A 13618-nucleotide genomic window follows, 5' to 3' on the forward strand; every position below is an offset into this window, starting at 1 on the left:
CTGAACACTGTGCAGAGGTCGCACTACACTATCTTGTAGTTTTCGCTGAACACTGAGGACACACTACACCAACTTGTAGCTTTAGCTGAACACTGTGCAGAGGTCTCACTAGACTAACTTGTAGTTTTAGCTGAAAACTGAGGAGGACGCACTACACTAACTTGTAGCTTTAGCTGAACACTGTGCAGAGGTCTCACTAAACTAACTTGTAGCTTTAGCTGAACACTGTGCAGAGGTCACACTACACTAACTTGTAGCTTTAGCTGAACACTGAAGAGGTCGTACTACACTAACTTGTAGTTTTAGCTTTACACTGTGAGCAGGACGCACTACACTAACCAGACCGCCCACTGTATATATACGTCATTTTTTTGAAGATGGATATCTCGGTAACGGCAGCAGCTGCTGCCACAACCGAGGTATCCATCTTTTCAGCGGGCGGTTCCGTACACGATAATGGTGGTCTCTGTGGCGGGTTCACCGCGAGATCACCGTTATCGGCGGCGGGAGAGGTTGCACCCCCCCCCCCGCCGCTCTCCCGCACCCTCCGCCGCTTACCGGAGCCGTCGGTATCGGTGGAGGCGATCGGGTCCTTTCCCTGCTTAGGTATGGAGACGAGTGAGGCCAAGATGGCCCCCACCCGTCTCCATACCATGTGACGGCCGGAGCGACGTCATTATGACGGCTCCACCCACTTCTCTTAAAGGCACAATTTTTTTTGTGTCATTTTTTTTAAACGACTTTTTTTTTTTTTTTTTGCATTTTAGTCTAAATATGAGATCTGAGGACTTTTTGACCCCAGATCTCATATTTAAGAGGACCTGTCATGCTTTTTTCTATTACAAGGGATGTTTACATTCCTTGTAATAGGAATAAAAGTGATCCAAATTTTTTTTTTTAAAAACAGTGAAAAAATAAAATAAAGTAAAATAAAATAAAAAAAAAAAAAAAAATTTTTAAAGCGCCCTGTCCCGACGAGCTCGCGCGCAGAAGCGAACGCATACATGAGTAGCGCCCGCATATGAAAACGGTGGTCAAACCACACATGTGAGGTATCGCCGCGACCGGTAGAGTGAGAGCAATAATTCTAGCCCTAGACCTCCTCTGTAACGCAAAACATGCAATCTGTAGAATTTTTTAAACGTCGCCTATGGAGATTTTTAATGGTAAAAGTTTGACGCTATTCCACGAGCGGGCGCAATTTTGAAGCGTGACATGATGGGTATCAATTTACTTGGCGTAACATTATATTTCACAATATAAAAAAAAATTGGGCTAACTTTACTGTTGTCTTATTTTTTTTTCAAAAAAGTGACTTTTTTCCAAAAAAAGTGCGCTTAGAAGACCGCTGCGCAAATATGGTGCAAAAAAAAGTATTGCAATGACTGCTATTGTATTCTCTATGGTGTTAGAAAAAAAAAACAATATATAATGTTTGGGGGTTCTAAGTAATTTTCTAGCAAAAAAACCTGTTTTAAACTTGTAAACACCTAAAATCCAAAACGAGGCTGGTCTTAAAGTGGCTAACTTGTAGCTTTAGCTGAACACTGTGCAGAGGTCTCACTACACTAACTTGTAGTTTTAGCTGAACACTGAGCAGGACGCACTACACTAACTTGTAGCTTTAGCTGAACACTGTGCAGAGGTCGCACTACACTAACTTGTAGATTTAGAAGAGGATGCACTACACTAACTTGTAGCTTTAGCTGAACACTGTGCAGAGGACGCACTACACTAACTTGTAGCTTTCGCTGAACACTGTGAGGAGGACGCACTAACCTAACTTGTAGATTTAGAAGAGGATGCACTACACTAACTTGTAGCTTTAGCTGAACACTCTGCAGAGGTCGCACTAAACTAACTTGTAGTTTTAGCTGAACACTGAGGAGGACGCAATACACTAACTTGTAGCTTTAGCTGAACACTGTGAGGAGGACGCACTACACTAACTTGTAGCTTTAGCCTAACACTGTGCACTACACTAACTTGTAGTTTTAGCTGAACACTGTGCAGAGGTCACACTAAACTAACTTGTAGCTTTAACTGAACACTGAGAAGGACGTACTACACTAACTTGTAGGTTTAGCTGAACACTGAGCAGGACGCACTACACTAACTGTAAATAGTCTAGCTGCCTGACTGTGGTACTAATAGGATCAAAAGAACACCGGCAATTTTCTTCAGGTAGCTGTAAATACTGTAACAAGACAAGCCTGCCTGTCAGTAGGAAGATAACAGGAACGGATCTAGCTAAACTGAATACAGTGTATATATATATATATATATATATATATATATATATATATATATATATATATATATATATATATATATATATATATATATATATATATACACACACACACACACAACACCTGGGATGCATATATTATATATATACACACAATACACTGTAAGTGCAGCTAACTCACTGACTGTCCTGCCTAATCTAGCCAACTCAAATTACACTGTCTCTGTCCGTCTCTCAGCACGCCAGAACACACTGCACATCCCTGAGCCATAATTGGCCAAAGACACCTTGGCTTTGGCCAATTACAGCTCTCTCTACCGACGGCGCTGTGATTGGCCAAGCATGCGGGTCATAGTGCATGCTTGGCCAATCATCAGCTAGCAATGCACTGCGATGCCGCAGTGAATTATAGGGCGTGACGTGCCACGCGAATTTGGCGCGAATGGCCCATAACGTTCGCAATTCGGCAAACGATCGAACAGCCGATGTTCGAGTCGAACATGGGTTCGACTCGAACGCGAAGCTCATCCCTATCAGTGTCTAAGCACTTACTGCACAGAATGGGAGGCAGTTTTCAGGCGCTTTTCAGAGGCTATTTCTAGCACTAAACGCCTGAAAACTTCCTCAGTGTGAAAGGGGTCTAAAGATTTCTGAAATACTTTGATGTGATTTGAGTGGCAGAGAGTGTAAAGTCGCATCAAAGTTACTCTCCATAAACAGAACTGTCCTACTTTCCTACTATCCCTCCCAAAAAAACACAAAACAGGTCATAAATACAACACTTGCGTTTTTGGTGTGGGTTCATTGAAGTGTATTACAAATGTAGAACCCTCTACCTAAAGGTAGGTGCTAGACTAGTATTTTTTTTAGCTGCAGCACCCAAGTGCAGGTAAATTTAGCCAGGCCTGTTCTTTAGGCTGGGTTTAGTTGTTGTGATTTGGGACTGGGAGTGTCTGGTGTAGTGGGGGGTGTGGCCACCTGTGCCTCCTTTGCTTTCAGAGGGATGGTTCTGGAAGGGAGGTTGGACTTGAGATCTGAGTGGCAGGCAGCTCCTGTGAGGAGCCCTGACCAATTATCTTCTGGTATTGGCAGGGGGCAGGCCTCTCATATAAGCTGGAGTCACATGCTTCCAGGGAGGAGTTCTGTGGAGTAGAAAGACAGAAGGGAGGATTGAGGTGCTGCTCTAGGTGTTCCCACGTGGGATGCGGCGAGCACAGAGGATGGATGAAGGAACTGCTGGGAAGGAGCTAAAAATAAGGATCTTTATCTCAATGGTGACATTAGGATGCTGTGACCGGGGAACACAAGGTCTGGATGTAAAGAAGATCAAGCAGAGGAAGTAGCAGTCAAGCGGAGGAGAGTATCGGGGACACAGAATGGTCCTTTTAAAGAGGAGAAGGTCAGTGCAACTGAAAACAAGGAGAAGCTGGACAGAGCAGTGTAGAATGCTGTGGCCGGGGAACACAGCGTTGTCAGTAACAGACTGGCTGAGAGCAGTAGTCCATTTATTGCCATGTGTCAGGTCATCGGGGGGAGATGCCGTGTTATCTCTGGCCTGGTTAGCACATTGGTAATATCCTCCAACTGGGTGACTGTCCGTTTCATGGAGTCTGGAAGAGAGGGTGTGTAAGCCGCTGACTCTGGTCTACAAGTCGGAATTATTCAGAGTGATTCCTCTTGTTCCATTGGAAGTGAAGTTATTATTTGCAACAGAAAGAGAAGAAGAAACTGTCAGTAGAGAAGTTAATGCACAGAAGTACAAAGTTACAAGGCCAAGGCCACGATGTCAAGAATGTGCTGTATGATGGGCATCTCATATTCCCCTTTTCTCTCATTCAAGTTGTACCCCACAATAAAGTAACAAAACGGATCAAAATGACTGTTCATTGTCTTCAAAATGGTGGATGGGGGTTGGCAGTAGGGTGATTGGCGGATTGCTAGTAACCAAATCAGCAGCCCTTACGGGGGTACCGCTACACACACATAATAATCTAATGTGGGAAAAGACTCCAACCTTTTCCAAAAAAAAGCACCGATTTGACCTAGATCCATAGGAAACCATGTGAAATGGATTGTAGTGCATTTCTGCAAAACGCACCTAAAAACACACAGGTGTGAGCCAAGGGTAGGGGGCGCTGTAGGACTTTAGAAAAGATACAATGTCAGACATGGGGATTATTTGGCCACATTGTAAGGTTGTGTTTGTCCTCTTCTGGTGGAAAGGTTGTGACACAAAATCTATATAGGAGAAGGAGACGCGATATTGAGGTGTACTCAGCAAGGTGGGGGAGGGGTAATGAACAGCCCAGATCATGGCGCTCATTCCAATGTATTATGGGAGAGAATACATCTATACAGGCTGAAAAGAAGAAACTGAAACGCGTTTGAACTCTCATTTATAGCGTAAAAAATACAAAAAGCCCAGAGGTGATCAAATACCACCAAAAGAAAGTTCTATTTGTGGAAAACAAATGATATAAATGTGGTTTGTGTACAGCGTTGTATGACCGCACAATTATCAGTTAAAGTAGCACAGTGCTGAATAGCAAAAAATGGCCTGGTCATGAAGGGGGGTAAATCTTCCGGAGGGCAATTGGTTAAAGTTTCAAAATCAAGTTCTGTCTCAGCAGATGGCCCACTGACAACTGACCCCTCTGCCCTCCTTTATAGCCAGGTCTGGACTGAGCAGAGTTCATTGTAAGAGGGAAAGGTGAAATGTCTGTAATAGTGAATGGATCTGAGTATTCACTAGAATGTGTTTGTTTTCCTACAGAGACACTTCTGAAGAGTTTTCAATGTGTTCAGTATGGTGAAGGATCACTTTTCTGCAGACCAATGAGAACTTACTAAAAGGTTTATATTGAGCCGCTCGTGTCTGTGACATCACCCGTAACATTCTGTGACATCATCACAGGAAAATGTTGTACATTGAAAAACAATAAAATTGTGTGAAATTGACACAAAATATTCTGTAAATACTAAAAATACAATTGTAATATCCTGAGCCAATCACAGCTGTTCATTTTACAGTGTTAATATGTTATAGAACAGGAAGTGACTCAGGACAGGAAGTGCCATCAGAACAGGAAGGGATTGAGAACAGGAAGTGACACAGAGCAGGAAGTGACATCAGACCAGGAAGTAGATTCCCCATATTCCTGCATTCCGGCCCTTTTTTATATCCTTAGTTCAGACTTTTGTAGCAGAAATGTCCTGAGTCATCATACTGAGCATGTGTTTTATAAATTCATTCTATGAGTATTTCTCATGTCTTTATAGTTGTATAGTGTCACAGTGACTGGAGGGAGGAGATAATGGGGAGTGGCCAGGAGAATTAGCTTCGTGGCTTTTATGGGTAATGGGGAGGAGCTCTTTGTTGCTTTGCTGGTGTGGAGAAGTGGTTTTTACAATCCTCCAAAAAGGGGAAAACGTATAAAACAGGTGGATTGTTACTTTGCAGAAATGATTTCCTGTCTTTTCTGCAGCAAAACACTAGAGGGGGGAGGGGGTGATGTGCTGCACTGTAGTGGGGGTTGCCAACTGTTTGTAAATGGACAGTCCATACATTTTAATCACTTACAGACTGTCTGTAAATGTACCGCCACACTACCACTGGCGGCACTGAGATGATTTAGGGCATTTTGTGGGCACTAAGTAGGGATGGGCCGAACACCCCCCGGTTCGATTCGCACCAGAACTTGCGAACAGGCAAAAAATTTGCCAGAACACGCAAACAATGTTAAAGTCTATGGGACACGAACATGAATAATCAAAAGTGTTTATTTTAAAAGCTTATATGCAAAATTTTTTCGGGAGCAGTGACTTTTTTTTTATTCTTAAAGTGAAATATTCCTTTAAATATTGTGCCGGGGGGGGGGGGTGTCTATAGTATGTGTCACGGAACGTCCCACACTCCGCTTGAGTGCTTCTGTCTGTATACCACTTCCTCCCAGTCTGGATACAGATATCAGATATTCCAACCGCTCTGAGCACAAAAGGCGAGACTTGTTTCACTGCTAACATGGACTGTTTTATTATCACACATGGACACAACAGATAAAATAACTCAGACCCCCCCCCCCACCCTTGGAAAAGAGGGTGGGTTAAACTGTCCAAAGACAATGGACACACAGGTCAGGTGTGTTCAAACTTCTCCTCAGTACACAGTCTTATCAGCAGGGGGGGCTGCTGGAGGAATCCCCCCTCCCTCTACAGGGACACACATCCCAAATGATCACAGCAAAGAGTCCACAACAGAATGAGACAACATACAATATATACCCACGACTGAGTCCAACTAGTACAGATCGGACTGGATTTCTCATACAGCTCACAAAGAGCACCGTTCCCCCAAATGCCAGGGCCCATAATCGGTCAGCAAGAGGCTTGCATTCAGTCCCCTCCAAAAGCCTCTGTCCTGGCTAGGTCTGTCACAGTATGCCTGTAAAGTGGCAGAGTTTTCCCGTGTTTAGAATACCACAGCAAAATGACATTTCTAAAGTTAAAATTGTCATTTAAAGCTGATCGCGGCTGTAATGAATTGTCGGGTCTCGGTAATATAGGTAAAACTCATTGAAAAAAATGGCATGGGTTCCCCCCCAGTCCATTACCAGGCTCTTTGGGTCTGGTAAGAATAATTAAAGGGAAGCCCGAACCAAAATTTAAAAAAAAATTGCGTGGGGTCCCCCTAAATTCCATACCAGGCCCTTATCCAAGCACACAACCTGGCAGGCTGCAGGAAAAGAGGGGGATGAGAGAGCACCCCCTCTCCTCAATCGTATCAGGCCACATGCCCTCAACATGAGGAGGGTGCTTTGGGGTCTGACCCCAAAGCACCTTGTCCCCATGTTGATGGGGACAAGGGCCTCATCCCCACAACCCTTGCCCGGTGGTTGTGGGGGTATGTGGGTGGGGGGCTTATTGGAATCTGGAAGCCCCCTTTAATAAGGGGACCACCAGATCCTGGCCCCCCTGTGGGAAATGGTAACGGGGTACACTGTACCCCTACCATTTCACAAAAAAAGTTAAAGGGGGCTTCCAAATTCCAATAAGCCCCCCCACCCACATACCCCCACAACCACCAGGCAAGGGTTGTTGGGATGAGGCCCTTGTCCCCATAAAAATGAGGACAAGGTACTTTGGGGTCAGACCCCAAAGCACCCTCCCCATGTTGAGGGTATGTGACCTGGTACAGTTCAGGAGGGGGGCTGCTCTCTCGTCCCCCTATTCCTGTGGCCTGCCAGGTTGCATGCTCGGATAAGGGTCTGCTATGGATTTCGGGGGGAACCCTATGCCATTTTTTTAAAATTTTGGCGCACTGTTCCCCTTAAAATCCATACCAGACCTGAAGGGTCCGATATGGATTTTGGGGGACCCGTACTTTTTTTTTGCGTGGACCCCCACGCAATTTTTTTATTTTGGTTCGGGGTTCCCCTTAATATTCATACCAGACCCAAAGGGCCTGGTAGTAGACTGGGGGGAACCCCATGCCATTTTTTTTAATGAGTTTTATCTATATTGCTGAGACCCGACAATTCATTACAGCTGCGATCAGTTTTAAATTAGATTTTTTCCTTTAGAAATGTCATTTTGCTGTCAGACTGTTCTAAACATGGGAAACATGCGCCACTTTACAGGCATACTATAGACACCCCCAAGGTATGATATTTAAAGGAATATTTAATTTTTATTGTTTCACTTCAAGCATTAACAAAAATCACTGCTCCCAAAAAACATCAGTTTTTAAAACTTTTTTTTTGCATTGATACATGTCCCCTGGGGCAGGACCCAGGTCCCCAAACACTTTATGACAATAACTTGCATATAAGCCTTTAAAATGAGCACTTTTGATTTTTCATGTTAATGTCCCATGGCTTTCGAATTTGCCGCGAACACCGCATATTGTTCACTGTTCGGCATTCGACTCAAACATCGGGCTCATCCCTAGCACTAAGATCAGTTTTCTTGGCCAGGAGGGTGAAGGAGAAAAGATAATAGTGGCTCCTGGGCCTAGCACAGTGCCACTGGCCACTATCATGTTTTCTTTTCTCCTCCCCCTCCCCCCTTCCGTCTTTTTTCTCTTTGTTCTGTTAGGTTGGATTTCCCTGGACTGTGGACTCCCAATCCCGCCAGCTCCCATACGAGGGCGCCCCCACTGAAAATTCAATGGTTTATGTAGATGTTGCTGTAAGTGTAAAAGTCTTGTCATTGGCCCTGCAGAAGACTCTCCATACATGAAGGAAATGTTTCTCTTGTATTTTGGCACATTCTCTCTCATAAATAATATGGTGATGTATAAAAAACTGTCCTTGGTTCCAGCATGGGAAATGAGAAGGTGAGGAATGGCGGCAGCATTGTTTACTTTATCATGTGAAAGTGGACAATGCCACCGCCTAAAGGCCGAGACAAACCGCATGTGAGGAGACGCAAAGCGACTCTACTACGTCACTCCGCACCGCCTCGCAGGGTGACCTTCACTTATCTCTTCTCCACACGGAGCATGCAAATCTGTGTGCTGCCCCCTGCTGGACTTACTGGCACACTCCGTCTGTCACACAAACAAGGAAATGTGACCACGCCTCTTGCAGTAAATGGGCCAATAGCTGCACGGTATTCCTAATTCAACAGAAAAGTATTTACCATTTTATAATGTATTTTTTTTCTAAATGTTCACTATAAATATGCTGGGAATTGTAAAGATGGATTTTTTACAGAATTTTTCTGACAAGCACAAGCACCATTTTTATTTTGGAAAAACAGAAAAAAAAAGATGTTGGATTTCCAGGAATAAAATGGATTTCTTTTTATAAATGATAACAGATTTGATCTGTAAAATGTAAAGTTGGTTACAGTGTTCCTGGATTTATTACAGAATTGTTTCAGTGTTCTGTCGGATAGTGCCCGCTATCAGAGAAGTGCCCAGGTTGTTCTTCGAAGAATAGCATAAAAAGTTTTGTTTTGCAGCACTGGGCATCTTTAAAAATTGCACCCCCAACTGCCCATCATTTATAAATCCACCCCTCACCGACACAAACTCGCCATGGGAGCACGGGGCACAATCTCACAGAAAAATAGATTTGTCCTGGGCACTTCTGGATAGGACTGGGCTGAGGGGGAGTCAGAAAAGGGGACCACTTTGGTGGATCAGCAGGCGGGGGGGGCATAAAGGACAGGACCTGTGATCTGAAGTAGATCACAGCTCATAAATGGGGGGGCACTTTGGCCTGTTTACTTTGGGTGGTAAAAGATGTCATCCCGTCACTGAATGACATCACTGCTGAATGAATACAGAAGGTGATGTATAGACAGGTGTAGTTCAGCCTCCCTGCACAGGTGACACTGTTAGGCAGATGTCATGCAGAGAGTGTAATAGGTGTAATCAGTAGAACAGGTCCAATTGGACACTGCTGCCCCGTATGACCTTAGCAGCCAGCTTTAGTGTGGGCAGTGCTAATAAATATCGCTCTGTACACAGCACACCTCTGAACTCTGCATTCTGTACGCAGCGCACCCCTGAACTCCGCATTCTGTACGCAGCGCACCCCTGAACTCCGCATTCTGTACGCAGCGCACCCCTGAACTCCGCATTCTGTACGCAGCGCACCCCTGAACTCCGCATTCTGTACGCAGCGCACCCCTGAACTCCGCATTCTGTACGCAGCGCACCCCTGAACTCTGCACTCTGTATGTAGCACACTCTTGAACCCTGCACTCTGTACATAGTGCATTCCTGTACTCTGCATTCTATGGGCAGCACATTCCTGAGCTCTTCAATCTGTACATAGCACACTCCCAAACCCTGCACTCTGTACACAGTTCATTCCAGAGGTTTATTACTGTGTTGTGCTGGGGGTTTGTTTCTGTGCTGTGTTAGGGGTTAATTACTGTGTTATGCTGAGGGTTAATGCTTGTGCAATTTTTGGGGTTAAATGTTGTTCAATGTTATGGGTTCATTATTGTGTTGTGCTGAGGGTGAAGTATTGAACCATGCCCTGGTTAATTACTGTGCTGGAGCTTAATAAGCGTGTAATACTGTGGGTTAATTATTCTGTGGTACTTTTTGTTAATATATTTTTGCTGTGCTGGGGGTTAGTGCAGAACTTCACACAAGCTGAGGTGTTATTTTATTCCCACTGTCTCTTCAGTTCACCCCAATTCATACTTGGCCTACACTAAGAGAAAAGTGTCACACTACAAAACAGACCATGAAGGAACACCCACTTGTTGTCCACGCCCACTTGCAGGCTACACCTACTGTTTGGCCATGTCGACATGTGCACGGTAGGCGCACGCGCAAGGTGTGGCACATTACCACTTCTACTCCCAATAACAGCACAGCACCACCCAAAAAAATGTCTGGAGCAACCCCTGAAAGTAAGTATATTTGCTCTGCGATGTGTTTCTGTCTTTATTAATAGGAAACATGTAACATTGTAAGACAATCCTGACCATAGAAAACCTGTGTCCCAATAAAATGATGGATGTGTTCCATCAGGATTACAAAGTTCTTGTGGAATGTGATGAGGAAATAACCTCTGATCTCTGTGAAGTGCACCCCTGAACTCTGCCTTCTGAACGCAGTGCACCCCTGAACTCTGCATTCCCCACCTCATACAAAACTGAAAAAAAAACTTTCTATAGATAGACAGTGATGGTGGAGACCCCAGGGCCGTCATCCTGATCCTGGCTACACTCTGTAGTGTCACTGACCCAGAACAAGCATGCAGCCAGTGAAGGCTGAACAATCTGACCTCCTGCATGCTTGTTCCTGGTCAGTGACACACTAGGTAGTGAAGTGAGGTTTCGGATGAAGATGACGGCCCCGGAACCTGCAGCTTTATAAATAAATCACTCATGTTTCCTGTCCTCTGCTCCCTCCTATTGGATAAGTATTGCACCAATCACCAATCAGATAATCCACCTTGTGATGTCTCTGGGCAGATCTCTCACTTCTAATTCCCCCCACATATCTTTATACAACCTCCCCATCCCCCTACATATACCCCAGCATGGAGGGGCTCAGTGAAGGTGGTGGTGAAGGTGTGGAGATGTCGGATCGGGTCACACAGATCATAAAAGGAGATCCGCCCGGCCTCATAATCCAGATCTATCCCGACTCTCCTACTGGAGACACCACCGGGTAATCGGATCTCCTTACTGTCATGTATCACTGAGTACTGTTTACCCCACCTTCTCTGCAAACCCCAGGACTTCTTATTATCTCCAATCACTGACTGATCTCCTCTCCTGTCTATACTGCGGTAACACATCCCGACTCTCCAGTGCAATGAACCCCCGACATCCACTTCCCAGTAATGTCTCCCTGAGGAGAACCTCTGACTGCTCATCACCTGACAATCCTGAAACCTCTCTGGTGTTTCTGGGCGATTCTGATATGAGGAGGATGCAGTTTTCCTGTCATCTGATATATGTAGATTATTAGCAGCTGTCCCCACATCCAGTAATATGTCTGTAACCCCAGACACCCCTAATGTTTGCTGTACAGCCCCAATTTTTGGTCCTCCAGCCTGGAGGTGTGAGTGTTGTATGGTGGGGGAGGGTTTGAGGCGTTTACTGGATGATTGTATGGTGGGGGAGGGCTGGGGAGGTCTCCTGGATGGTTCAGCATTGATGTGACCTTTGCCCTTTGTAGTAGAATGTGGATAGACATGTGTGCCTGGACATTTCTCCACATTTACCCCAGACATGATATCAGATAAACCTGTGTGTAATGTGTGTGAGATCCCCCACACATCCAGATCCCCTCCATCATGGAGGAGTTTATCATGTCTCTCTCTGTCATCATCTCCATCCTCAGTATCACACAAGTCACCTGTGTCTGATTCCTGTAGGACAGTCAGTGGATCCGTCATGTTACACAGCTCCTCAATGTCCCCCATCTTCCTGGACAGCTTCTCCTTCTTTATTTCCAGATCCTGGACCAGATCATAGATTATCACGGAGATCCGCTCTGCCTGCCCAGAGATGTCCCTCAGGACTCTCTTCTCCAGGTCTTCCAGATGTCTCCTGAGGTCTCTGAACAGGGCAGCGACTCTCTTTGTTTCATCATCTGCTTTTCTTTGTAGTTTCCTCCTGTGTCCCTGCAGACTCTGGACTCTTTTCTCCATCTCCTCTCTCTCTGTCATCAGTTTCTGCAGAACATTCCTCAGTTTCTTCTTTTTCGTCTCAGAGGCCTCATCCAGAGTCTCGACCTGGAGTCCCCAATGTTCTCCAATGAAACCACAGGACATACAGATACAGGTGGAGTCATCAGTGCAGTAATACCTCAGTAGTTCCTTATGGATGGAGCATTCCCTGTTCTCCAGGGAAGTGGTGGGGTCACATAAGACGTGTTCTGGTGACTTGCTGTGGACTCTCAGGTGATTGTCACACAGAGAAGCTTCACACATCAGACAGGATATCACAGCAGGTACAGGAGTGTGAATACAGTAAGTACAGAAGACCCCGGACTCCTCCTGATCTGGATGGGTGGACTGGAAATTCTCCACTATGTTACATAGTTTTAGATTCCTCTGAAGGACGGGACGTTTCTGGAAGCTTTGTTTACATTCAGGACAGGAATAACCTCCAGACCCCTCCTGTGTATCCGACACACGACCAATACAGTCCCGGCAGAAGTTGTGTCCACATTTCAGGGTTACAGGATCTGTATAAATGTTCAGACAGACGGAACATTCCAGCTCCATTCTCAGATCAGCAGACGCCATCGCTGAGAGCAGAAGAGAGAATGACAGTGAAAGTATCTGACACTGAGACTGAGACACGTAGTCATAGGATTCCTTATACAGAGGAACACAGATAATACATGGGAGGATTCCTGACAATAATCTCCCTATCTGGGGAAAATAAAGGACATGTAATAAGATAAGGGAAGGTTGTGTCAGGAATTCTCCTTCATATCATTAGAACATTTCACAGACAAAGGAACACAAAGTTGATGTATTTGGCTGCAATAACACAAGTCATACGAATAGAGCCGGATTGCCCACAAGGTGACCCAGGCAGGTGCCGAGGGACTGGCAGCTTTCCAGGGGCCGTCTATATCTTCCTCATCTCCCCTTCACTATCACTCTCAGATAATATGAGTGTAAAACATTTCACACCTCAATCAGGGATTGCAACAGATGACTTCAACTCAATTAATGGATCTGCTGTCCTGGCTAGTGTTGCCACCTGTATGGGATTTACCTGGGCAGTCTGGTTTTTGCATCATGTGTCCAAACTGCCAGACACATTATTCTGACAGCATACTTGTCCCCAGTGCCTGTCAGCAATGTATCGTCCCCTCATCTCTGTCCCCAATCCAGACTCCAGTGACCACACACTGCCGGTGTTCTGTCGGATAGT

At 45.2% G+C, this 13618-nt stretch overlaps 1 protein-coding gene across 1 annotated transcript; it reads right to left on the reverse strand.

Annotated features, from left to right (window-relative positions):
- Nucleotides 1-11084: 11084 nt before the first annotated feature.
- Nucleotides 11085-12978, reverse strand: LOC141127235 (E3 ubiquitin/ISG15 ligase TRIM25-like). The gene has a single exon (XM_073613502.1). The coding sequence runs from the start codon at nucleotides 12976-12978 to the stop codon at nucleotides 11203-11205; it is 1776 nt and encodes a 591-aa protein (XP_073469603.1). The 3' UTR covers nucleotides 11085-11202.
- Nucleotides 12979-13618: the final 640 nt, after the last annotated feature.

Source organism: Aquarana catesbeiana, linkage group LG01 (assembly GCF_042186555.1).
Source record: "Aquarana catesbeiana isolate 2022-GZ linkage group LG01, ASM4218655v1, whole genome shotgun sequence".
NCBI lineage: Eukaryota > Metazoa > Chordata > Amphibia > Anura > Ranidae > Aquarana > Aquarana catesbeiana.